The following is a 26,994-nucleotide window of genomic DNA, read 5'->3' on the forward strand; positions in this document are numbered from 1 at the left end:
ACTGGGTAATGTCTATATTAAACACCAGCGTTCACAGCAAACACAAGTAGTGTGACTGTGTTTCACAGTAGACAAGTTCAAACAGACAGACAAAGTGTTAAAAATAGACATGTGAGCAGTTTGTCCTGCCAGAACCTGCTACCGCCACTCAGTCGGAATCACTCCCATCAAATATTGGGTTCAAATTTCAAAGTAATTTTAACAATATGTGTTGTTGTTAATTGTAATTATAACGTTTGTAGTATTAGTTTACTTTATTATTTAGCTGCCGTCCTGACATACGAATGGGAGCTAATTCCTTTCACCATTCATTTCACTAAATTCAAAACAATATCTGTTAATTTGTCATTTTACCTATTTTTACATGTGATCAATACATTTTGTGAGCTTTGAGAAGACGTAAAATAGCCTCTTGTTAAATGTCCACTGTAAAACCCCAAACAAACAAAAAACTGTAACATTCCCAAAGCTTGGGCGCCGAAAAACACAGTAGAACAACTAAAACAACTCAGATCTCATTGAAATGAGGTCATTTTTGGTAATCAAATTACATTTTCTAGCCTTAGGTTGACATGAGATCACGTGTATCGATATGGCCTTCAATAGGATGTTTACATGCGCATTAAACTTGAATTTTACAGCCTAATCTTTTAAATAATAGAAAACATTTGCACAAATATGGTGACTTTGTAAATATCTTTTAACTGCCTTTCATATGTATGCATATGAAAATCCATTACAGGACAGGTTGTTAATGTTATCTTACATAAGACGTGTAAATTCACCATCAATTTTTGTCATTTCATTTACTGCTTTTAAAGATATGTAAAAATCTGTAAAATAAAAAGCAAAAATTCTCTAAAATGACAGATTTTGTTGAATACTTTCCAGATCTAGATAGTACTATTGTCCACTTGGGCTTGTTAGTGACTAATCTTATATGTTTAAATTGGAAATAACTTGAGTTACACAACCCTTTTTATAGAAATTCATAAAGCGTTTGACCTGAAGAACAGCCTGGATCATTTGACTACCAGGACACGCTACTGTTTCACATGTTATCACTCAACAAAGTGGACGGTGACGCATCAAATCCTTCACATTTTTCAACACACACTGATTCACTGCTTCAGTCAGGACTGACAGTGAAGAGCTGCGTCAAGCTGCTGCCGCTCAGCAACAGCTACACAACTCAAAGGAAGTTTTCCTTTTAAAAAAATAAAACTATTGTTAAATAGAGTAGATTCATTTATCTGATAAAAACACAATAGAGTAATTTATAATGTTTTGACGCATTGCTGGGGAAGACGTTTAATTACACTGAATAGGAACTTTGTGCTCGTTTGTTTTATTGCCACTTTATTGGTCTGGAGTTGAGCGCAGACCAACAGTAACCACTTGGTTTCATAACGTCCAAAGATCACAGCTCATTTAGCCATGTTAGGTAACTGATTTTAATTAGGTCATTCAATGTTTGTTTGGAGCATGCTGTAAAAAAAACTAACTGTGAAAACACTGACAACTAGTGGATGTAAATTCAGTAAAACAGTTTTACGGTAATGTCTGTTGACGTCATTGTTTTGTGCAATCCACGTGTAAATTTATATTTCTTTTCTGTAATTTTATTAGATGTTCTCTGTATTTTTATAAAAAATAATTCAAAAAAGAAGTAAAATATCAGTTTAAAAATACGCACCATTTATTAATCACTTTTGTGTTCTTACAAATATCAGCAAATATCTGTAAAATAGAACCTTTGCTGATTTAGAACGGTATGTTTTACAGTCAAACACTGTAAAAGAATAGAAATACTATTTATTAAAGTTCATATATTTAATATCACGAGGAGATGAATACTTTATTCTGTGATTGTACAAGTTATTAAATGCAATTTAACAAAACCGAGAAAGTCTGTGAAAATAACAGTTAAAAAAAGTTATTTAACATTTTCAAATTCTTAATATATATTATTTTTCTGACCAATAAGCACAAATATCTATAAAATAATGTTTTTGTTAATTTAAATACAACAACAACAACAACAACAATATTAATAATAATAGTGTAATTTTACAGTAAAACTTTAGAAAGGAATTAATTTATAAAAGTACAGATTTTTAGCGTGAACATTATTTACAGTTTTGGCCTTTATTTTATAGATGGCATGTAAAGCAATTTTTATTTTTATTTTTTATTTTTGGTTTTACTAGTTAATATGTGTAAATAACCTAAACAGGAAACTAAAATAACATTTTTTATTTGTACATTACTGGTTAAAAAAATGTTTTTAAAAAGTGGTACACAAGTTATTTATTTATTTTACATTTTAGGCAATACATAACTTACATTACTTTGTAGAGGTTTACTTTTCACTTTTCAATGTAAAATTGAAAAAAACAGTCAAAAAAGTCACTTTAATTCATTGTTGCGATACAATCAAAGACGAAGATGGATCCTTGTATAAACTGAGGGTTTTATTTTTGTGTGTCTCCAGCGGAGGCCCTGTGTGTCGGCCTCTGTGCGGCTTGACGCTGTTGTAGCTGTGGCTGGCTCTGGTTACAGTTTGAAGTCTAAAATTAGGGAGGCACCCCGACTGCAAATGACGCAAGAAGGCTAAAGTGGACGGAGGCTGGTGTCGGTGCCGACAGGACTCCGGTCCATGGAAACGGTGCCTACAACTTTACTGTTGTCGATGACATGGAGCGTATTTTTAGCCGTTGTTGTCATCTTTCCGTAACAGCGCGGCTGCGGCGATCGGTATAAAGGACTCTTTCAAAATGCAGCTGTACAACAGTGTGCTGACACACTACCCGAGGTCGTCTCGCAAAGTTACAATAACTTTGTCGACCGCGTCCGAGCGCTTGAACGGCGCAGCGCAAAGTTCCTGCGAGGCTGACAGGCCGAGGTTTACTCCAGCAGACACAGCTCCGGCGCTCAACGGCGATCCAGAGGCTTCCGCAAACATGCCTGCCTTTTCTTGTTACGAGGCTCCATCCCTGAGGCCAGTTTACTTCACGTCCACCGCTGAGATATTAATCCGCAGACCTGATGGAGTGGAGAGGTCTGTGCCTGTCCACATCATGAGGGAGTCCAAGCCGCCCTCTCCTCGGCCACACAATGGGGAGGCTGACTCTGATGTGTTGGTGGATCTCATAGATCATCTGAGGAATGGGACTGAGGAACTTTTCCCTGAACACGTCTTCAACAGGATCACTGTTGCCCCCAGGATAGAAGGATACGAGAGGGTGGTGGGAGATTCAGGTGAGGATGATGCAGATTCACTGACTGATGCCACCTTCAGAAGCAACGGATGGGCTTCAATGCCTGAAGAGGAGCCGGTTCCCCTCAGGGCAGCTCAGCCTGAAGACCCCACAAAGGAGGACTTGAGTGAAATAAACGGTGGTGAAGCTGCTCCAGAATCAGAGGAGAGACGGGGGTTTGAGCTCAGCGTTCTGCAGGAGTCTGTTCCTCAGACCTGCCAGGAGAAAGAGGAAACCAACGACAAAGTGGCCCGCTACCTGGCCGAGGTGGAGAAGCAGAACAAGTACCTCCAGGAGAGGCTCAAATACAGGTACCACGTCATTCCAGATGGCAACTGTCTGTACAGAGCCGTGTGCAAGGCCACGTACGGGGACCAGGCGAGACACGGGGAGCTGAGGGAGCAGACGGTGCACCACATCGCCGACCACCTGGACGAGTTCAACCCCATCATCGAAGGGGACGTGGGCGAGTTCCTGATCAACGCGGCGCAGGACGGCGCCTGGGCCGGATACCCCGAGCTGCTCGCCATGAGCCAGATGCTGAACGTCAACATCCACCTCACGACGGGGGGCAGCTCGGAGAGTCCCACCGTCTCCACCATGGTGCACTATCTCGGGGAGGAGGACGCCTCCAAGCCGGCCATCTGGCTGAGTTGGCTCAGCAACGGTCACTACGACGTCCTCCTGGACCGATGTCTCCCCAACCCGGAGTATGAGGACTGGTGCCGGAACTCACACATGCAGAGGAAACGAGACGAGGAGCTGGCAAAGTCGATGGCAGCCTCATTATCCAAAATGTACATTGAACAGAACGGTTCTTTGTGAAAGACATACTGACATGTAATGGCTGTACACTGTTAAAGAAGACTGCAGAACTGTCGTCTCTGCTCGGTTTCTACATGCTTGAAATTATTTTTTATAAGATTTATATCCAGAGTGAAAAGAAGTGCAGTGCACATACTTTGGTTTTTGTATCTGCCAGCATTTCCAGATTAGCGCTAGATGTCTCTGAAAGTGTTTGAAAGTGTGTGAGGCTGTTCTTCTCGATAGTTTGGGTTATGTTGACATGAGTGAAATACTTTGATGCTGTTCAGATGCGGCTATAAAAGTGCTTTTGGAGTGTACAGTATTTATTTGCCTTTTCTTGGCAGTTATTTTTCTATCATGCCTGTACTTTGGCAATTGCCAAATATAATATTTTCGAATACAGGGAGACCTGGGCTGCATTTTTTCCCCCCTCATAGCTTCGTTGTTTAATATCTGTATAGATTCTCTCTTTTGCACAATCCTATCAGATTAGTTCAGAGAGTTTGATTTGTCTCTTTCTCAAATATTCCTGTTTTTTTTTTTTAGTGATTTAACAAAATATTTCAAAATAAAATACTAAAGAATCCTGACTTGCAACGACTTCATATTTAACTCACATTCTCATTGCCGGATTTGCAAAAACAGATAACTCCATCTTCACAAACCTTCAGAAAACCCACTTTTCCATCATCTACCGGAGACAATATCAAACTTAAATGATCTATTTTTGTCATTTCTACTGAGTCAAATCTACTTCAGTTTAATTGATATTATCTCAAGCAAACAACAAAAATATAAGTTTTCTGACAATCTACAAAAATGGACTGATCTGTTTTTGCAAATGAACTCTTCGTTTCTACAGCGATAAGGTCACATACGTCATTTTATTGTGCAAGGCTCTAGTGGAGTCCATCTGTTAAATTCCTTCATGGCCGTCCAGATAAAGTGATGTGCTCTCGTCCTCCACTCGCTGGTGTCCCAAAGTGAAAAGCGATGTTTGGAGTTTTTTTTTTATACATGCGTCGACCCTGCAGCTTGTCGTTCAGGTCGGACTGCAGAACTCGGTGCATTAAGTGACCATGGTCTCGGTACACAGAGCTCGGGGGACTTGTTTGTGTCAAAGCTAAAGTGAGTTGAAAGGAACTGGTGAAGTTCAGCCAAAAAAAGTGCATTGTGACTGTAAATGGTGGATTTATTCTGCTTGATTTCCTCCATACCATACTGCACAGTGTACAGGTTTTCTTCTTTCTCCTTGTACTGAGGAAACTGTACTGTGAGAAAACTGTAAAATAGCACAACAGCATTAACACAAATGAAACATGATAAATCATCAGCAGCAGTGTTGCTACATTTTAATTCACCTTTTAGATACTGAATCATAAATTACTAGTAGGTACACGCTGGATTAACAGTTATTTATCTCAATAGAAAATAATGTGTATGTTATTGTGGTGCTGTTTGGGAATGAATAAGTAAAACAAAAATCTGTTTTGCGAGTTGGTTCATGTTGTGTTTGGATCCAACCGTGCACTTAAATACCAGCGGCGGTTAAACTTGTCTGCAAACAGACTGCCTGTTGACCAAATTGAGGAAATCAAAATTCTTGGAGTGACATTGGAACACCAGATTGAAGTGGTGGGAGCAGATTTTAAAAAGAGTGTCCTAACATGGTTAAAAGTCTGGCAGACATCAGGAGATGTGCCAAAGTTTTCCGCTGCAAACAATGCATTCCTCAAATTGTTCAAACATTAGTTCTTTATTCATTTGGATCGCTGTCCCGTAGTGTGGTCATGTGCTTCACATAAAAACGACAATTATTCCAGATTAGAGCTGCACCACTCGCTCCATGAGAATGCACACAAGCTTATTCGGCCACTGGCGAGGAACGGGACATTGTTGTTTCCCTGCTGTGTTTTAAAGAAGTGTTACTTTGTCTTAGATCCCACATGTTCTGGGCTTTAGTACCAGACATGCATCAAAGGATTGTTTTTCACTTTGCATCTCAAAAAGTAACACAAGACAATGCACTGTTTGTCACAAAGGGATTGAAATATGGAATGGGTTGCCCTCTCACATTACACAATGAAGAAATTAGGTAGTTTTTTGAAAACGAAGAGTTTCAAGAAACCCAAAATAGCACAAACCAGAACCTTCTTTCAGTATTTATACTGTATTTAAGTCCAGTTTGAATTCAAGACAAAGTGTAAGTACTTGTAGTCATAGTTTATGTGATTATTACTGGTTTTAATATGATTTATTTCTTGTCTTTTTCTTCTGCCTTGGATTTGATTACATTATTGACTTTTTTGTCCTATGATGTGCTGTAAGCTACAGTTTTGATGTTTACTTCTGTGGACCTCAGGAGGAAAAGTTGCTGCATTTTGTAATAAATGATGGAGAGTCAAATAAATACAGAACATTTAGAAAATCTATCTAAAAGTTATCATGTTCAGAATTGGGCCAAGACAATATATCACACAAAAAACAACAACTCATAAACTTGTTTTGTTTAGTAATTATTAGGGCAGAGGACACCTGGGATCTTTCTGCGTGGAGTTTGCATGTTCTCCCCGTGCAGCGTGGGTTCTCTCCGGGTTCTCCAGCTTCCTCCCACACAGTCCAAAAACATGTTGAGGTTAATTGCTGATTCTAAATTGTCCGTAGGTGTGAATGTGAGTGTGCTTGGTTGTCTGTCTCTAAGTGTAGCCCTGTGATAGACTGGCGACCTGTCCAGGGTGTCCCCTGCCTTCACCCTGAGTCAGCTGGGATAGACTCCAGCCCCCCCGCGACCTTAGTGAGGATTAAGCGGTGTATAGATAATGGATGGATGGATCATTAAGACATTTTTGGCCCAAAACTCATCTGTGTTATAAAATGTAGCCTAAGGACAGAAAAAAAAATGAGGGAGCAAATTCTCTCTCTTAGGATAAACAAGAATCAAAGAGAATTGCATAAGAAGTCACCAGCAGTAGGCCGACACTCAGAAAAATAAAGGTGCTAACTGGAACCAAACATGGTTCTTTGCAGTGATGCCATGGAGGAACCATTTTTACAACCTTGTAGCAGGAGGTTCATTAAAGAACCCCCAAAGGTGCTTCAAAAACACACAAAAATGTCTCTTTTAGGCACAGGAAACATTGCTATAAAGAACTTTAGCTAAAATAGATTCTTTAAGGAACCATTTTGATGATATGACATGATAATCACTTTTGCCAACTTTTATGCCAAAAATAAAAAGCAAATGTAGGAATTTGCAGCATTTCTCTGTCTTTCATTATAATACATGTAATTTATTGGGTTCTGGACTGTTGGTCAGACAGAACAACATATTACAAGATGCCAGACATAAACATGTGCATTAAAACTACTGTATTAGATGAAATACATACATTATTTAGAAGAGGATAATATAGAACTGTCACAGTGAAAACTGAAGTTAAATGTATTGTGCATTTACCAGTGATAAAAACAATTATCAGTTGAACCTTTATGACTTTAATGAACCACACACAGTATGTGAAGAACATTTCACTAAATAAAGCTGGTGATGGTGTTTGAAGAGCGATTTAAGAACCATTATTTGTCTGAGAGTAGTTTTCCAGGTTACTAAGAGCTTCTTTTTTGACACCTTGTCACTGAGGAATGGTTTATGTTTGACTTTGTCATGTTCAACTTGAATAACTGAACTCAAAATTTGAGTTTCAATCATATTATTTGAATTAAGATTTATTAGAAGTAATCTTGAAACTGGATGCAACAGTATGAAACTAAATTCTGTTGCTCTAAAACTGGATTTGATCCTCGCTGAAAACCAGAATCCAAATTCCCACGCAAATTCAAAAGCACATAACTCCAAATGAGTTTGCGTTGGCACACATCTGGCCCCTAGACCTGATCCAGCTCTGACTTCTGTTCTGCATTTGCCATTTCTGAAACTGTAATTTTCACCAGACAGCAAAACATTGTTCACAGTATTTTGTCCACCCCCTGTTTTCTGGTTTCATGCAGACTGCCAGCCTGCTCATAAATGCTACACTTTCCTTCCATTAGGTGGCATTGCAGGCCCCCATATGCTCAGACAAAGTTAGTGGCCTGAAGGTATCACTTTTTCCAAACTAAACCACCTATGAAGTGTGATTATTATCGCTCCTTCTGCAGCGAATCAGGCTGTCAGAAAGCAAAATATCTCCGGATTATGGGATTGGAAATGGAAGTTGAAAGTTTTAGATGATTAAAAATAATCTATTAGACTCACAAATTAAGTTTCAGCACAAACATGTAAAAGAGCGTAAATATTAGGATGCGTTCACGTAACATCTGTATATTCGCTGCGTCCTGCTTCAACTTTATGATGGGCTTATGATGAATATTTTTTCCCCGAAAGCTTTACTGTGATGATGTAACGCTGCAGACATTTAAAGGGGAAAAAAGTTTTATCTTTTTTTTTTTTTTTTTTGGAATGCGGGAGGAGACTCTTACGCGCACCAAGTGTTTCTGGTGTGGCGCGTAAAAAGGTCGTGGATCACGGAGCGGAGGGCAGGTGAGAGTGGACCGCTGCTCCACCGCAGTACTGGCACACAGTCAGCGCACACAGAGTCCTCCTCCTCCTCCTCTTCCTCCTCCTCCTCCTCCTCTTCCTCCTCCGGTGTGGAGTCTGAAGATTCCCCGGCAACATTAACGGACCATCGCGTCCAACCTCCCTCTCTTTCCTACCCCCCCAGTGGCTCGGAAGTTACCGGGATACTTTGGAAACAGCCCGGAGAAGAGCTGGGGTTCTATTGTGTGTGTGTGTGTGTCGTGTGACCTGAGGAAGGTGGATATCGGAACATGTCGGGACACCGGGTGCAGTTCGCAGACCTCCCTGCCAGTGATCACAGAGGGAGTCCCAAATTTCACAGTGAGTAAAAAAAAAAAAAAAAGACACGATTGATCTCCTCCATCATCTCCTGCTGACCTTCATTTCACCAATTTGTGCTGGAAGTTTTTCAAGTTATTTTGCTGCAGCCTCACTGCTTTACTGCCACTTTCACATAGTAGAAGCATTTTTCTTCCTCCATGCATGCAAGAAGAAGCTTCTCTCACAGCCAAAATGCACTCAACTGGGAAAGCCCCTGCTGCACAACTGTAGGTTTTATTACTGTTAACTTCTGCCTTACTTAGGAGACATATTTCTTATTTTCTTTGACCTCTCACCTGTGATCCACTCCACCTGGCCTATCAGCGCTGCGATCTCATTCAGTCTCTGTTTAATACGCTCATGTGAAGTGGCAGTTGCCCTTTCCCACTAACTTTTTCTCCTCAGGTCTCCTGCAACACTTCTCACGCTCTGTCTTAAGTAAGGTGATGCTCACCTTGAGGTGCATTTAGTGACAGCTTCACTGCATCATCATCATCCCGCACATTAACGGCTACTGACAACAACAAAAAAAGGGGGGGTGCTCGGGGATTTTTGTGCTTTTATTGCTCAAGTGGGTGAGTTCAAGATGCGCCTTGCGATTGCACGTGAGGTGCCACAGCGTTGGCCGCCTCTCTGCTGCTGTGTGTTGCAGTGTTTGCACTAAAGCATGAGACACAGGCAAACCGAGCTCATCTCCATGGTGACAGGTTGAGTGACGGGACACGTGAGCGAGGACGCAATGGAAAATTGCCAGTTTGCTGCAAAGCCCTCCAGAAGGGTGCATCCATAGCACACTCTATGACGGCACATGTGATGGCGGCTTTACTTGCTGTTTTGTGTGTGTGTGTGTGTGTGTGTGTGTGTTTTGTCGTAGTAAGTGGGGAACATGCATGTGGACAGCAGGGTGGGAAGTGCTGATGTTGTGTGCAGGTTAAGCTCACATTGTATGCAGGGTTGATGTGTGGAAAAGGACACAACAGCAGCTTCAGCAGCAAACCGCACATTCTGACTCAGCCCCTCCGTTCTTTTTTCTCCCCCTGCTGCTCGGAGGCAGGTGACAGTGGGGTCAAGTTTCAATCTCTTCTCTTTCTGTCCCTCTGATGTACACACTCGCACAACATGCCACAATCGCACGAACTGTCTCACAAGCATTTATGGTTCAGGGCCCAGCCGGTGAACTTAGCGTCTGAAGCGTTAACGCTCATTCACTTACTGAATTTGCAATATCCTCCCCCAAAAAAGCACCTGCATAGCAGCAGAACAATAGCTCATCCATCACCCCATTCATTTTCCAACTGCTGTAACAGCTAATGATCTTGGCGTCACACGGAGGGAGCAGTACAGCAGATGTGAGTTTATCAACTCGCATTGCTGGAGCTCAGGCAGCACTGTTGTTTTTGTGCTGCACAGTTTTACATGAGTTAAAGCAGACAGTGTGTTTGACGTTGTGTTTCTGCCCTGGACTTATGCCTCCAATCATGGGTATGACGTCATTCTTATGGAGTTATTTTATCTTGATTGGGTTTGCTTTTGTTGTTGTTGCTTATTCAACCTTGGTGGTAACGGCAGCTCATGATAGCAAGAAACTGCAGCAAACGAATGAGAGTTTTGGGTAAACGTGTTAACAAATGTACTTGAATCTCTAGAGAAGGAGAGAAGGCATGTGGAACTGCCATACCTAGCCATTTAGTTAACGCAACATTCAAGGTATGTCAGAAAATTTCCAGAATTGGTGTCGCAAAAGGTATATTTCAAATCCAAACTACAAGTTTTCCCCTAATGCCCCTGGAGTCTAACACACTTCTCTGCCACGCTGCCATGCACTCCTGGAAGGATTCTTCTAGGATTCTCCGTCATCACAGCCATCTTGATGTCGTCCACGTCTTCAAAACGGGTCCCCTTGATGACCCCCTTGAGCTTGGGGAAGAGGAGAAAAACCGCAGAGCCAGGTGGGGTGAGTAGGGAGGTTGCTCCAGCACGGTGATGTTCTTCTCAGCCAGGAACTGTGGGATGCTCAGGGCATTGTGAGCAGGCGCGTTGTCATGGTGAAGCAGCCACGACCTATCCTGCCACAACTCTCGCCTCTTCTGATCGTAGCAAACGCTGCAGGATCTCTTTGTAGACGTGCTGGTTGATTGCCTGAAGGGGAAAACTCGTAGTTTGTAGTTTGAGTTTGAAATATATCTTTTGTTACACCAGTTCTTTTCTGACACACCTCGCAGATGTGCGAACTAATCTGTGAAAGCATCACAGCTGGATGTAAGTTGTTTCAAAAGTCATCCATTCTGGAGATCATGTTGGAAAATATGAGCTCTGTTTGTATGTATCAAAGGCAACGGACTTGTTTTATCTGAATTTGTGTGGATGTGGTCAAACAGGTTGGCCCATAGTTCTTTATTGTGGCTGTTTCAGGGACAAAACCAAACCATACAGAGATTAATCGACTCATTTGACTGGTCTGGATTACCTTCAGAGGGGTTGCTTCTCCTGTGTTCCTGCTCTGTTTCACCAGGTTTCCATTTCACTGTTGTCACGTTGGGAGTTTCAGAGTCACACTTTCCTAGGAAGGAGCCAATTCCAACTAATCCGTGAAGAAATATTTTAGCGCAGAGTCTACATAAATAATCAGAACTGTCAAAATGACGCAAAAATGTGACGTCTACTCGACTCAAACACACATTCCCATTGTGAGCTCGTGATATTTTTTAATGTAAAGTCAACAGGTTATCATTTTTGAGGTGAAGATGAATACTCTTTGCTCACTTTACAAATGTTAAAAACTGAGACAATTTGCAGTCTTTCTACCAAAGTTTTTTTTTCTCGCACACATGATTTAATAAACATTGGTAAAAACTAGATAAAACTATGTGCACGACAAACACATTTTCAGTCAGATTAGGGCCACGTGAAGCAGTTACAATCAAAACTGTAATGTTCATGGACTGGCGTGACCTTTTAAAGTTTTCTCTGCAAGGTGTTTCCAATAAACCTTTAAGTAGAGTGAGCAAGCGAGTTAGCGTTTACAGTGTGGAAGTAGTTGCAGATGTCCTCATGGTGCGGTATGTTGTTAACACCAATAGACTCGCAGGCATTCCCATTATCATTAGTGTCTTTTAGATTTAAATATCATCATAATTACTGTTTGATCTCTTTTGTGTGTGTGTGGTCAGCATGTGTTTCGTTGGATTTGGGGACTTATCTTTGCTTTGAGAAGGCCTGATCGCGGAGCCGCTCATTCAGCGAGCGATGTGTCTTTCATTAAGCCCGTTTACATACCGAACAGCTGCACTCTGAGCCATAGTGTCCAACTCCTCAGGTTTCCAAAAATATTTGAAGACTATGTCAACAGTTTCTCGAGAGAGAGATATGCGGTTTTGATTGTCTGGTAGATCTTCGCATGGTTTGCTCTCTTGTGCAAAGTTCTGTTAATCCGTATTGTTCTTTCTCCACCAGCCTTGGCTCCATTAACTACAGTTTGTCTGCTTTTATTATCCACCAGCGCCACATACAGTGAATAAAATCAGTGCATTTATCATAGTGAAGATCCCTCCATGCGAACAACAGCGTAAAACAACTTGCTGCACTGAATCTTTTCTGCGGCTAGAATATGTGAAAAGTTCCAGATTGCAGCTTTAAATTAACACAGCAGGAACTTAATTTACTGTGGTGTAACCAGCATTTACATATTCAAATGCAGCACCATGTCGGAGCTTGTAGGTTTTACAATAACAGGCCGTGCAGTTATCTTTGAATATGTGATGAGTTGTTATCTGACCGTGTCAAAGAAGAGGGTCAAAGCAAATGAACCAACAAACATTCAGTCATAACAAAGAGCAGATCAGGCACCGACTCCATTAACCCATTATGATTAACTCTGGATTATTTTTTTTTAGCTTTTCTCCCGTTGAAACATGTTGTATTCGCTTATCGCTGTTTCTTTGTCAGGACGTCCTGGACGAACAGTCAACATGGCTGCATGTTATCACAGTCTTGGTCCCTATGTGGCTGTCTGGGGAATATGGCAAACGCTGTGTCAGAATGATAATCACAGAATGTGCTTCTTTACCAGCTCAGGAATGCAGATGGTGTCTGTGCCAGCGTCAAGCTTTGGAAAGCGAGGGTGGGGTGGGGTGGGGTGGGGGGGATGATGTCTCTGCAGCTTATAATTCTCTGTGAAAACAAATCAAAAAGACGTGAAGGTGAGGATGAGGCATAGCTTTAATTTCCTCAGACGTATTTTCTATAGATAGTTCACTCACGATTATTAATGTCATCTCTTAGTGACTTGCTGTTGACTAAAGGGGGAAGGTGTGAAATGCCGCGTGTAGTCGGCTGATCGCATTTGAGAGGCGCTCGCGATGATCCCTCTCGAAATAGCCGAGCCCCTGAGATGCTAAACAGCTGTTTTCACGGTGGATTAAAAGCACGTCCCTTAAGGGATCTGAAGTCCCCTTAGAGTGTAAAACAGAAAGATTTAAGGGTACATTGTGGCCTTATCTGCCCGAGAGTAATATGCTGTTGTTTTTCCAGCTTTAACTGGGGATGTCTCGCTCCGATAAAAGCCAGTAACCTTGACTTGATTTCCACTTTGTTATTTGTTGCCAGCATACTTTTGAATTATCGTCTGTGTGCAAAAGGTTTAGTTGTGACAAAACTGAAGCGTTAACTTTTTTCAGCTCTTACTGAAGTCAGTGTTGGGTTCATTATTATTCATTGTTATATATAATATATTCATTGGGCTGAAAAAGCCATTTATGGTGGAAAAAACAACATCTAAAGGATAATAGACATATCAGAAAGACTTAATATACTGTTTTAACCTTCTGAACCTCAGAACTGACGAGCAGATTTTAGAGACGTGCTACTTTTAACCTCTTAAGACCTGGAGTCCACATGCGAGGACATCACATTTTGGGTTATATTACCACAGTAATTTATATTTTTATAATTATTATTATTATTTTATTGTTGTTATTAATTTTCTTTGTTTAAAATATTTTTAAATCTATTTTTATTTTCTTTATATTTTTTATTTAAAAAACATTATTTTAGAAATAAAAAATGCATATCAAACAAGAGCTCCGGTCTTAAAAAAAAAAAATCCTAAATAACACATTTTGTCAGAGCTAGAAACTTAAAAAAAAGAAGAAAAAACACAAAGTATTATCAGATGATTGATGATCCTTGAGCTAATCGTGTGTGACATGGAATTCTATTTAGAAAATTAACCAAATCTAAGCTTGAAATCATGATTTATCATCATAAACACCTTATTCTGCCAAAAATAAAGCTTTTGCTTTAACCAGATTCAGTCAAAAATCTAAAACATTCTGCACTCCTACACACAACCGAGAAGCTGTCAGTGGCTCAGCTGTGACTAACAATCACATGACCTACATTCTGCCACCTTTCAGCTGAACTGGGTTGAACTGCAGGCTGTGTGTGTACACAAAGCAGATAGACAAGTATAGACAAGTCTGGAAACAAATTAAAATGTAATCAGAAAAATATGTCTAGTATGTAGAGCCACCCAATATTGGTACCACCTGTGGCTGCTTGGGGAAAAAAGTTGTACATGTCAATTCCAGGTCTCGTCAATTTTTGAAAAGAAATTCCACTACAGTTCACTTTAAGTTCTACGATTTGTAGCATTACAACTTTGTTATAGTGCACAGAAGCCATTTTTGAGTTCTCTCTACTTGTAGTCATGGTTGTGCCGTTTCAATAGAGTTGCAGGACTTTATATTGCAGTGAAAAATGAGCTCTCAGTGGATAAAATGTGACAGGGGTGAAGAAAAAAGGCACAGAAACTGCTCGGGGCTCGGAGGGTTAAAATATATTTGTGTGTATTTAATCTCCAGGACTCTCACATTTCATCCATTTTCTGCTGACCTTTTCATGTCTTTCCAGCTGTGTCATTCACTATACCCAGCTCTACTCAACAAAGTGAAAGCACTATGCTTCTCTTTTGGCCTATTCTTGAAAAAAAAAAAAAAAAAACACTGCATACTACTTCCTGACTTGTGACATTTTGTTCCATCATCAAGTATTTGTGAGGAAGCAAAGTTAAGATAAAGGTCATTCTTGAGAAATGAAGTCAAAGGGAGATGATATTTTGAAAAGATTAAACAAAAAAAAGATGAAACATAACAGTGATTTATAGAGAAGAGTGCAACTTAATGCGCGGTATATGGTATATTGTGGCTCAAATTACTCCTACTTGAGCTATTGTCTCTGTCTCACTGAATGCCTTTGAATCATAAAACTTTGCGTGCCTAATGAATTATCCGCCCACTCCCGACTTGTCTGTCTCTCCAGCTGTGGGATGCTGGTGCTATATGGAGAGAAACCAGATGTTTTCTTCCTTTTTTTTAATTCTATTTTTTCTAACGAGTCCTCCTCACGAGTCCATTCCTGAAGAGAACATGATGAAGTATGTAGTCTTCCCCCCTCCCAGAACTTCAGCAGATACAAGTGCAAGAAGTCAACACCTAAGATGGATAGATAATGAAGTTCACCTGCTTGGCGGCAACAAGTGACACGAGGATCTTTCATCACGAAGCACTTAAAGCTCCTTCGCGCAGCCCGCGGACTCCTCGTCATTCCCGCCGCCGCTCTCTTGTCGCTTGCTGAATCAGCTGAGGAGTAAACAAACGCGTCTATCTTGTTTATTGTCATCTTAAGTCTGGAAGGATCTGAGGCCTGATAACACACAGATGGGAATGTATACTGTTAAAATCACGACTCCCGAAGGGTTCCGCCGCTCTCCGCTCGGTTGTCATTCATCCACTCGGAGCAGCTCTCTCGAAATATCTGCACTTGTTTATTGGTGATTAGAGACAGTCTGCTTATATTTGTGTGCTGTCGGGGTACAGGGTGTAATAACATTCCCTGCATGCTCTCCCCCAAGCACTAATGATGCATGATACCAGCTCTGATGACATTGTTGTTTTATTTTTTTAAAGAAAAGGAGCAACGGGAAGAAAAAATTGACTTGGACACAGATGAGTGAGGAGTCAAATAGCCTCTCCTTTGATGCCGCGGCCAGGTCATGTTCAAAGGAGAATATCAGATAGGTACGAGGAGGGGGAGAAAATGAGTCAGTGTTTATGTGAGCGAGGCTGTGCTTAATATTAAGCGAGTGTTCAAGGTGCGGGGGGGTGCCTGATAATTAGGCTTATCTTAGGCTTATCTTTAAACTGCATGCTGACGACATCGAGTCTTTTATTTACCACCTGTGATTTTAATGACTTTACAAATCAATCAAAGCTCCTGGATCGCTGCCGCAGAGGTCGACCCAGACAAACACAAGCAAATGCTTCAACCGAAGAACCCCCGTGTCTGCAGAAATCATTGTTATCATTGTAGGAGACAGAGACACAGATTCAGCCTCATGATAAAGGAAAACTACACATTTTGAGAGACACACTTAGGCCACGTTTACACAAAAACTGATCTACGTTTTCAAAAATAACATTGTTCACATCAGATCATTTTCAAAAAAAATCTTCGTTTACACAAACCTGCATAAACAGGTGAGCTGCCAAACCTGTAGGGGGCAGTGTAATGAGACTCATAAAGCCATGCTAGCCAATCAGAATCCTGGAAATAACACAACAGGGATGGCACAAATTACTTCCTGTTACTTCAACATTAATGGTCGTTTGAACGCGAGGGTCGTTTGTTTGGATCGACAGAGAAGTGGAGCTTCTCCTAAATGTCGTGTTGCAGTACAGAACAAGTAAAACACTTGTTTTGTTGCTTTAACAGCATCCATTTCTATCACAGCAGCCAAACTGTAAACATGGTCGCACACATATGACGCTGATGATGCTTTTGTCGTATACTGTGACGTCAAACTCCGTCTCTTCCTGTCTACATGCAAACATAAAGGTGGAGTTTTTCCAAATCTCCACTTTGGCCGAAATTTTCAGATACGATCGTTTTCGGTGACTTGTTGCTTCGTTTACGTGTAAACCAAAGGCCCTGACGCATTGAAATATCACTGTTTTTGCTATGTGTAAACGGGGCCTTATTCAATTTCTTGCACAAATATTTATGTATATATTTATGTCATTCTACCTCAATTCAATTCATCTTTCCCAACACATGTTTTTATGGGATTAACTCTTTGCTAATACAGTTATAACAAGTAAAAATATACATGCCTGACTTATACATGTGATTGCTGATGCTACTACTTTTCATAAAATTGTTTGCAGAAATATACGTTCAAAAACCATGCTTTTTCTTTTCGCCCAGTAACAATATTTTAGAGCGTTTCCAGTTGGGACACTATTGGAGTGGTTTCACCATCATACCTGCTCAATGCATGCATGACATTGGCTTTAAATGCAAAAGAAGTATGCTTCTGACTGGCACCATACTCAACATTTTTAAAACTCCTATTGGTGCTAATCACAGGGGGGATATCAGCCTCTTAGGGGAAAATAAAGGTTTGTGGTTGGTGGTATATCGAAATAGAAAAAAACATCATGGACATTTTTTGACCAAATTTGCACCATCATATACCTGGTATATATTATAGCATCAAAGCAGGGTTGTACCATTGAAGACTATACATACACATCAATGAGACTACCAAATGTCAGGACTCTAGCTACTTTATTTCTCAAGTTATGGCACTTTCAACAGATTGACATGAAGAAAACAGAGAAAAAATTGACATGACCCCACCCCATTTTAAGAATATTTAACTCAAAACTAGTGACCCCAGATTTTAAACATGATCAACTCAATCAATATTCAACACTTTAAAAAAAAGTTAGTCAAATTGAAGATGGTTAGAGGTGGGGCAAATTAAGCTATAGTTGGTTAGCTTAGCATGACAGTGTCTGGAAACAGGGGCAAAACTCAAGCATGACTCATCTTAATGCAACTTGAACTCATCCTTTAAGTTACGCAACAGCTGCCTGGATATGTGATTGTTTTTGTGTTCATGTGTGAGTCTTGCCCATATGATGTTTCACCATCCAAATTATACACTGTGGGAAATACAGACACATGATCTGTGCAAATTAAGACACCTCAGACAAGATATTTCAACACAACTGATGAACGTATAGGAGAAACCAAAAACACTGCTCACACACACACACACACACACACACACAAGCCTGAACACAGTTTCTCAGTAACATGCTGTATTTGATAAGCCCCCTCCTGATTACATGTAATTTATGCTCTCATAGCTAAAAACAAGCCATCTGACACCACTCATTTAACATTCCAAACATTTTGCTTCGGTATCTAATTTGATAACTGAGCTCGGCGGATGGGGAAAGAATCCAGTCCCAGTCAATAACCACAAGCCGCTCCTGTCAATGTGATAAATGGGAGGTTTAGTGCGAGGATACAAGTGGGTGTTTATAAGTGGATGGGACGCCACTGATTGGGTGCGGTCACAGCGAGGGGGCTGTGGGAGGAAAACATACGTCCCAAAAAAAAAAAAAAAGTGCTGAGATGTTCCGCGCCGACCCTATAGCGCATTTGAGCAGCTACTTCTTTTTCCCTCCCCAGAACTGATTCGAAACACCTTCAGCTACAGTCACACCGCAATTATCCTCCTCCGGCTGGTCGCAACTTCTTCGCTTTCTGATGATAAGAGAGAATAATGAGTGGCAGTATAAGGAGCGACCTATTGCTTTATCAGCAAACTTCTTCAAAAAAAACTTTATCAGCAACATTCCCTATGTGAGAATGAGGAATTGAATATAGGCATTACTCTGTGCAGTAAATTCTTTGGCTTCCTTTCACTTCCAGTGAATTTTCAGGTCAAGTTGGGCTAATCCACTTTACTCCCTGGAAAGTCTATGAAATACCAGCATGCCAATAAGTGTGGTGCTGGCATCAGCGAATGGCTGCTGATCCTTTGATCCGAACTCTAATCTGAAGACAAAAGATTTTTCTTTTTTCTTTTTTTTTAATTAAGTGCCTTTTCTATTATATGGAAGCACCTACCACATTTAAATCCAGTCGTTTTCTATGTTGCGGTCAAGCCTCTTGGTTTAAAGAATGAACAAGGCACTTAGAGAAATTTCTCTTCTTTTGTGGAAATGCTACCAATTAGAAATGAAAAATGAATGCAAATCTCTCCGCTGAGTTTATCCTTTGTTATGATTGATTATTACCATGATGATTTTTTTGTCTAATTTCCCCCCCCAGCCCCTTCGCGGCTTAACGCACCTTTCACTTTAGCTTATCAGAGCTCCTACAGCTGCTTTTAGTGGACCAAAGATGTTTAACAATCGGGTACGATGCGCGGCCTCTCTGCTATGTACTGCACGCGAAGCCGAGCGGCGGGATGAGGCCGACTTGGCTGTCAGGAGCCAACGCAAAGGCCAGCAGTTGTGTAAGAGATTTAATGGCCGTGGCTTGGAGTCTAAAGAGGGGGCAGCAATCATCAGACCTTTTGGCAAGGTTAGCGAGGTCCTTTACCCTGCTCCTCTCGGTCAATCACTCTGTTAGTCAGCCCCAGATAATGCTGCGCCGCTCCCGACCTCCAGATGATCCGCCAGAGAGATTCTTTTGATAATCTTCTGTTTGGATTTGTGCTGTTTATGTTGCCTGTAATTTTTGAGCACAATACATAAATCAACAGCTTGATGATGCAGTCTTTTTTTTTTCTTTTAATTGTTAAGTGGTATGAATTACTGCTTGCTATTGTCTGCTGTCCTTTGCTTGAACTGTTGCTTATTGTAAATATTCATACAGCATTTGGAATGGTGTTTTATTAGGCACTATTTGACTTGTAGCCGCTGCAGAACAGCTTGTAATCTTTAGTTAATGACACCCAGATGCGTGGGTGCATCTGTGCATTTGTGTGTATGAGCGTCGTGCAAGAATCTGCTCAGTCTTTGGCATTTAGGGATTCCTTTTTGGGCTCAAGTGTGTGTTTGATGGGCGCTCTGTCAGTGAGAGAAGCAGTGCTTTCAGTCATTCTGTGTTGTTGTGATCTGAGTCAGACCAGCTGCACATTTTGAAGTTTTTGGACCACCAGGACAGAACGCATACTCAGCATTTATCTTCTCTTTAAAATGTAACCAAGCGGTGTGCACTTTTCATAGTTTCGTACATACCTCATTTAATAAAAGGGCAAGAGTCCATTTATATGGCGAGTCGAGAGTCGCAGCCGGTCCAGGGGGAGCGGAGGACTTTAATAATGTGACTCCAGGAAGCTGAAAGGTGATTTACTTGATGTTTTTGGTATTTCTGTTTCTTATTAGTCTGTGTTTTTTTTTTTTCTAGTTCCCAGCTTCTTTTTTTTTTAATGCTCTACGTAGTGAAATAGCCCTTAGATCACCCTCCACTGTAAAACTGTTTTTGTTTTAAGTTAAATTAACTGATGTTTTCTCTTTAAAGCTGCACCGATCAATCGTTTCATTTTGAAAGACATCAACAGATCAGACCCTCGAGAATTATCAGCCAACTCAATTGTGTCAAACATTTTTATTGTCATTCAGCTCATTGTTTTGGTTTTTACAACTTTTTTTTTGCAACTTTAATGTAGCTAACAGCAGCTTCATGAAGTAATTTTATGTTAAACTTGTATTTGCAGCCTTTTCTGTTGCCTCTAGGTGGCCAGAAACACAAATTATAGCTTCTTTAACTCATTATATGTGAATAACAAACATTTTTTTATGCATTTATTTTAAAACATATAGTTATTTATTCCTATAATTTGACACAAACTCACCAAACTGTTTCTCAAACATTCTCAGAGTAGCTTATTTCCTGCTATGCACTGTTTTGGGATTAACTGAGTCTTTTTTTTCTTTTTTCTTTTTTCCTTGATAAAGATGAAAGTAGACCTCAGCATGATTAGTATGCATGTCAGTCCCGATGCATGCAACTTTTTTTTTTTTTAAAGTCACCTCAGATGTTCTACCTTTATATTAGCACTAACACTGGATGAAAATAGCTATTACCTGCACTGAAAGAGCTGTAAAGATTATGTGGCACTTGAAGAAGTGACCTTGATACGGCTTCAAAGTGAGATTATAACGTTAAAGGAAATCAGAGGTGACCGGCGACTCTCGCATAAACAGTTGTTGATGAACCAAATGTCTTTTATTGCCAACTGTAAATTCAGTGAAGTTAAAGCAGCCTCATGATGAAGCAATTGATGAATAAAACCAGTCCGGTTTTAAGGCTGCAGGGAGATTTGCGCCTTCAGCGTTTTACAGTGTACTCCCAGCTGCTGGTTAGCGTTATCAACCACAGCTGCTAGTTATCATCGTCTCCTGCTCTCTTCTGCCATCAGAAAGCTTTTCTAGCAGTGGGCGGTCACTGAGGTGAGGAAAAGTTAACTCAAACTTTCCACTGACCTTGGGGACCTTGAAGTCCCCCCCCCACCCCGCCAACCCCTGAGTCACCGGAGATCCTCAGAAGCTGCCTCAGAACTTGACACTGAATGGCGCCCAGGAGTTTTAATATCATGGGGATTGTGGGTGCTCCTGACTGATAGAGGTTTGGGGTTAGTCTTTGATGTTCTTTGTGCTTCTTAATGAGGATCAAACTCTGGGGTTTTTTTGGCCGAAGTGCTCCCCTTCCCTCCCCACCCCTTCCTCCCCCTCCTTCCACTTGGAGCAGTGGAGCAGCAGAGATTGAAGAGCCCAGGTCTACCTCAAGTGAGGAGGATTTTTTTTTTTTTTCCTCCCTTCTATACATTTCTCTCCCTCGCCTTCCCTTTTCCTCCCCCCTTTTTCTTTAATCAGCCTCTCTGGCACCCAGAGCGTCTCTACGTCTCAGAGTGAGTTCATCATTTCATTAAGGAGGCCTTGGCCCAGATGAATCAGGCCTCTGAAGTCCTTTCATCAGCACCTTGGGGAAGCGGGGAGGTGTTTTTTACTGAGTGTGACGCGACACAGGAAACACACCCAAGGGGGGGGGGTCCGATTCGGTCTGGACTGGACGCGAACACTGAAACATGTGTGTACACAAACCCACGGCAAGGCAAAGGGTCGGGGCAGATGTCAGGCGAGGGGTGGGCCCTGACTAACCCCTGACCTTAGCTCTGAAAACGAAGGCCAATCAGAAACACGTGTGTCCCAGTGCTCTAGTTATGTTGCCTTTTCCTGTTGGAAAGACACATTTGATGAATTAACTCGGGGAAACAAAGACCCACTGTAGTGTCATTACGCTTTGGAGTTGTTTCGAGCCTTGGAGGATGTGAGTGACACTTATCAAGTGAGAACCTTGTACTCATGTCAGTCAATGGTTGTGAGAGTGACATTTACAGAAACCCTGTCTTTTACGTCCCAAGACTGAGCAGATAAATGCCACATGTTGCAGCGTGAGAACACACTCATCCCGCAGTGTTTCCGATAGTTTGAGCTGTCAACAGTCACTTGGAGCTATTTCTTTATGCAATTTATTACAATTAGCCTCAAGTCAATGCTATTTCTAGCTGGAGGACCGGACTGTTAATTCAAATTATTACCACGGAGGAAAACCATAAAACTTGGCGCTCATTATTCCTGAAGGATTCCAGCCATAGCATAATGAGGAGAAGTGGAGCTACAGAATCTTTTGTCTTGAGACCAGACCCTTAAAGCTTCACATCTCACATGACTGCTCCCCTTCCTTATCGCTCCTCCAATCCTGCATCTTTACCTCCATCATTAAAAGCCCTATTAACCACGATTCATTTCAACACACCCCACCTATTCCGAGCTCCGTATTTGGTCCCTAAGCGCGCCGCCCTTCCCGTCTTCATCGCTTTTGTGTCCCTTCGCGTCAGATGCTTATCTCTGTCCTGTGTTTTGCCAGGCCGAGCCCGTGCTGTCGGTTCAGCAGATCTCTGCTGCTGACTGAGGCCTTGTGTGTTTGTGCGGCCGTGCGCGTCTGCCTGTGTTTATGCGCGTCTGCCCACCTGCATCAATGTGTACCGTCAGAGGACTTCCTGTGACACGGATGCTGGTGTTTGCTGTCACTGCAGTTCATGTGTTGCTTTGCCTCCACTGTTGCACATTTGATACTGAAACTTCACACAGAAACACGCGTACTCGGTGTCAGATCTTTTCTCGCATCTCCAACCCTCAATATCTCGCAATAAATGCTCTGACAAACCAGCTGGGCTAACACATCAGCTCCCACACATACTGTAAAGAAGCTGATTTAGAAATATGGTCACCACTGCATTGTGTGTTTCCCCTAAAAAAGCATTTATTATTTAAACATACAGCCTCGATTTTTCTCTCTAGCGCTTGCTGGACCTCCCCCACCTCCTTTCTACGAGTCATTTCGAGCCCTCCAGACTGCAGGGTCCTGTCACTTGTTTTAAACGCATGATTTAGAGTTTAAAAAAGCATTCGTATTCACATGTCGCCTCCCATCTGAGCACTTGGCCGGATCGCCTAGCTTTGCAGCAGAGGAGGGCAGAGATGCTCGATGAGGGAGGGAAGAAATTTGATGTCAGTGAAGATCTGTAGTGATCTCTCCATGGCCGGCTAGCCTAATCTGCGTTGCCAGTGCAGAGATAGGTTATAAAGATTTAGAGATTAACCGAGCTTTGAAATTAATTGCTGCTTTTAATAGGCCCTGTTACTTTAAGTGGTGATCCAGAATTCATTAGCGGTGACGTCATACTTTGAATAAACCTATATAATGTTTTATACAAGCCTGAATTATAGCTTTTTTTAAAACCACTGTTAAATTGACCCATTCCACATAGTACGGCTCCATGTGATTTATACGTATGATATAATTGAAATGACTGATTATAAATGTGACGTTGAGTGGAATGATATTCACCAGCGAAAGTATGCAAAATTATGGGGCCGATAATCGGTCATTTGAAAGCTGTCAGCTTGATTTAGAGACTCAAGCCATGAAAACCTCTAATGAAAATCTACTTTCTTGGCAAGCATGTTTACGCACAAACATGCACACATGCAGATATAGACACAGACCCACACAGATTATTCACAATCCCCCAGAGAGTGCTTAGACAAAATGGCATTTTCACATGTTAAAGGTCACAAATGAAATAGCCGTTGTGAGCATAAATTTGGCTACTCTACAGCTGTGATGGTGGAGAGGGAGTCATCAGTATTAAACATTACTTACTTCAGGTTGAAAAACCTCCTGAATAATTGTGGAGGAATTTATGCTTGACCACATTAAAGTTCATATCATTCAGTGAGCAGATTCTCGAGCGGCATATTTCACACTGGATGGAGCATTTCTGACATTACAAGAGGAGACATTTGGTTTGGCCTTGCCCTGAAAATACTTGAAAATTCTCACGTTGAAGGGAACAAATGTTAAATAAATGGCCGAAGGTTTTTAGTCAAAGCTCACTGCTTGGTAAAACATAAGAAAAGAAGAAAAATGCCGACGATAACACATTCCATTCTTTGCACCTTTAAGCTTTTAGTTTCAAATGGTTTAGTCATGAATATGATTACATGTGCTGTCTTCTTAATATTTTGTCAGGAATTTCAGTATTTCTGCCTTGTCACCAAGCAGCTCAAATCATAGAATACACTGTAAAACAAACAAACAAACAAAAAAAAACTGAAAATAACAGCAAAAATCTGAAAAATAATTATGTTTGTTAGCTGATTTAATGACAGTAAAACTAATTTTAAGTATTTGCAAGTAAATTTTTTTTCCTGTGATTTTACTAGATATTTTCTGCAATACAACAAAACAGGAAAATCAGTATAATGAAAGAAAATATTTCCAATTTTCCATCCTTTATAGACATGATTTTTATTTCAAATAAGGACAAATATCTGTAAAAAAAAAAAAAAAAAAAAAAAAAAAAAAAGAAAAGAAAAAGTTTTTGCTGATTTAAATACAGTAAAAAAAAAATCTGCAATCTTATGAGCAAACATTGTAAAAGGACAAATTACCATCTGTAAAAATATGGCTTTAATATGAACATGAATTACAGTTTTGACCTGTTTTTGTATGGTTAACGTGCAAATTAATACTTTTTTTCTGCAGTTTTGGTAGTTATTATCTGTAATTCAACAAAATCTGTTTTAAAAATAAATGAAAACAAAAGTTAAAAAGATGTTTAACAGTGTAGATCTGTTCAAACATGAACACGACACCGTTCATATAAGTTGCGTTAACATTAGATCAACACTGAATTCTGTGCAACGATAAGTATTTATTTTACTTGAGTGTATGCAGAAATTCATGTTGTATATCTGAACATTCTTGATCATATATCCTGTTTTGTAAAAAAGGGCCAAAAGCCGAGAGAAACTGTGGTCGCAGCTGCAGAAAGCACCGTCGTTCCTCCTCAATAATATATGATTCACTGAAAGGCTCCTTTAGCTCCTCAAGCTGTTTACATGATGCTAACAACAAGATCTAACAGGTCCTTATGATGAGGACGTGTGTGTGTGTGTGTGTGTGTGCGTGCTTTCGGGCTTCCATGAATTGCGCTCTCATGTGTTTCTGTTTTTGTGTTCACATCCAATTAAGCCGTGCTGAAGATGAGCAGCTGGAAGATGAAATTACAGAATTTTAGAAGATACCTCCTTCTCTTTCCCGTGCATGGAAAGACCCCAGAATTTATTTGAATGTATTAACCTTTTTCTGTTTCTGGGACTGATTTCAATGTTTTGGTTACGTGTTTGTGCCAAAAGCAGCCTTTGTGTTTGACTGCTGAATCAAAAACACCTCTGAGTTGACTCTGGAAACCCCATCCCTCTAATTCCTTCACTGTAATACGAGAATATTGTTCTCACAACACGTGAATAAATTCATTGTGTTCACCCACCGCATGTGAAAGGGAGGCTTCGGCTATTTTTGTTCCTGCTTCCCTCAAAAACATTATATGTTGACAGTATAATTGTCCTACAGAGCCTCTCTTTCTCTTTCAAAAGGGCTCCGGTTTCATCATAATGCACCTTTCAGATTGTGTTTGTGTGATTGCACGTAGGCAAATACTTTTTTTTTTGAGTTGTTTTTTCGAGCTTTTAGTAGAAAGTGCTATCAGTGCGCACTGCTCTCAGAAAGATGCTGCTGTTTCAGGATTCGGCAACTACTCCTCTCCGTCTATCGTTCTATCTCTCCCTCCCTCTTTCTCTGTCGGCAGCCAGCCATTGAACAAAAAATCAATAAGCCATAAAGAGAATGGAGAAGCCTCTTATTTACATCAGTCTGCATGGAGGAGGTAGTTTGTCTCTCCCCATATCCTCTTTATACACTTCAGGCAGAAGCGTTCAGTTTTCCTCCAATAACACACTTGACAGGCTGTCCAGATAAGAAGCTAAACTCTCCTAAAATGCTGAGGCGTAAAGGATATGGACGAGGCTGTGAGTTTAATGCCTCTGGGGTAAAGGGATGAAAATATAAGTTTGGATGCTTCCAAACAATGTGTGTGTGGGGTTGTTTTTTTTTTTTCTCTCTCTCTCTCTGTGAAGCATGTGACCGCTCACATGTTGATGCCCATAGAGGCTGAGGAGCAGGAGTGACTCATAAGGCCACAGGGGGGCCCCAGAGACAGGACATAGGGAGGCAGAATTCACAATGACACAGAATTGCAGGGTTAGTGACGCTTTATTCGTGTTCTGCTGTGTCGCCTCTGAACATTTTGATTCAGAAGATTTAAACACTTTCATTTCGAGCATCTGTTGCGATAATCCTCACACGGCTTCACGTTAAGAAAGGGTTCTACTTATTTCTAAAGACATGACCTCACAGAAATGAAATGACTTTGCTCCCCCGAAGAGTTTTCATTTTCAGAATGACTTAGACGGGGAATGTACACCATTTCTGCCAGTTTTAGCCTGTTAACTGTAAATCTTGTCAGTTTGCAGGAAACTGGAGACAGACGATCCGTCACACTTTGTTTATTTCCAAAGCCACATTCTAATTGTTTGATACTGCAGTTGCTTGAAAAGTGCATTTTGCAGACACTCGGTATTGATGCGTTTGAAGACGCTCTAATGTCTGGGATTTGACAGTCACTTGATACAAGAATTGAAATTCATGTCTTCCCGAACAAAAACATCCCTCTCAGCTTATTGCCTCTGCCAAGGAGTT

General features: G+C 40.9%; 2 protein-coding genes across 3 annotated transcripts in view; both read left to right on the forward strand.

The window, feature by feature from the left end:
* The first annotated feature begins 2,540 nt into the window (after positions 1-2,540).
* On the forward strand, positions 2,541-4,657 carry otud1 (OTU deubiquitinase 1). The gene has a single exon (XM_008280800.1). The coding sequence runs from the start codon at positions 2,778-2,780 to the stop codon at positions 4,083-4,085; it is 1,308 nt and encodes a 435-aa protein (XP_008279022.1). The 5' UTR covers positions 2,541-2,777; the 3' UTR covers positions 4,086-4,657.
* Positions 4,658-8,704: 4,047 nt separating this feature from the next.
* The window catches only part of kiaa1217 (KIAA1217 ortholog), a 117,879-nt gene continuing 99,589 nt past the window's right edge, over positions 8,705-26,994 (forward strand). For both annotated transcript variants that reach the window (XM_008280803.1, XM_008280814.1), the window contains exon 1: positions 8,705-8,964. In XM_008280803.1, coding sequence (XP_008279025.1) covers positions 8,895-8,964 — 70 coding nt within the window. In that variant the 5' untranslated portion in view covers positions 8,705-8,894. The remainder of the gene's footprint in view (positions 8,965-26,994) is intronic.

The sequence above is a fragment of the Stegastes partitus genome, unplaced genomic scaffold (genome assembly GCF_000690725.1).
Source record: "Stegastes partitus isolate 25-593 unplaced genomic scaffold, Stegastes_partitus-1.0.2 Scaffold210, whole genome shotgun sequence".
In the NCBI taxonomy this organism is placed as follows: domain Eukaryota; kingdom Metazoa; phylum Chordata; class Actinopteri; family Pomacentridae; genus Stegastes; species Stegastes partitus.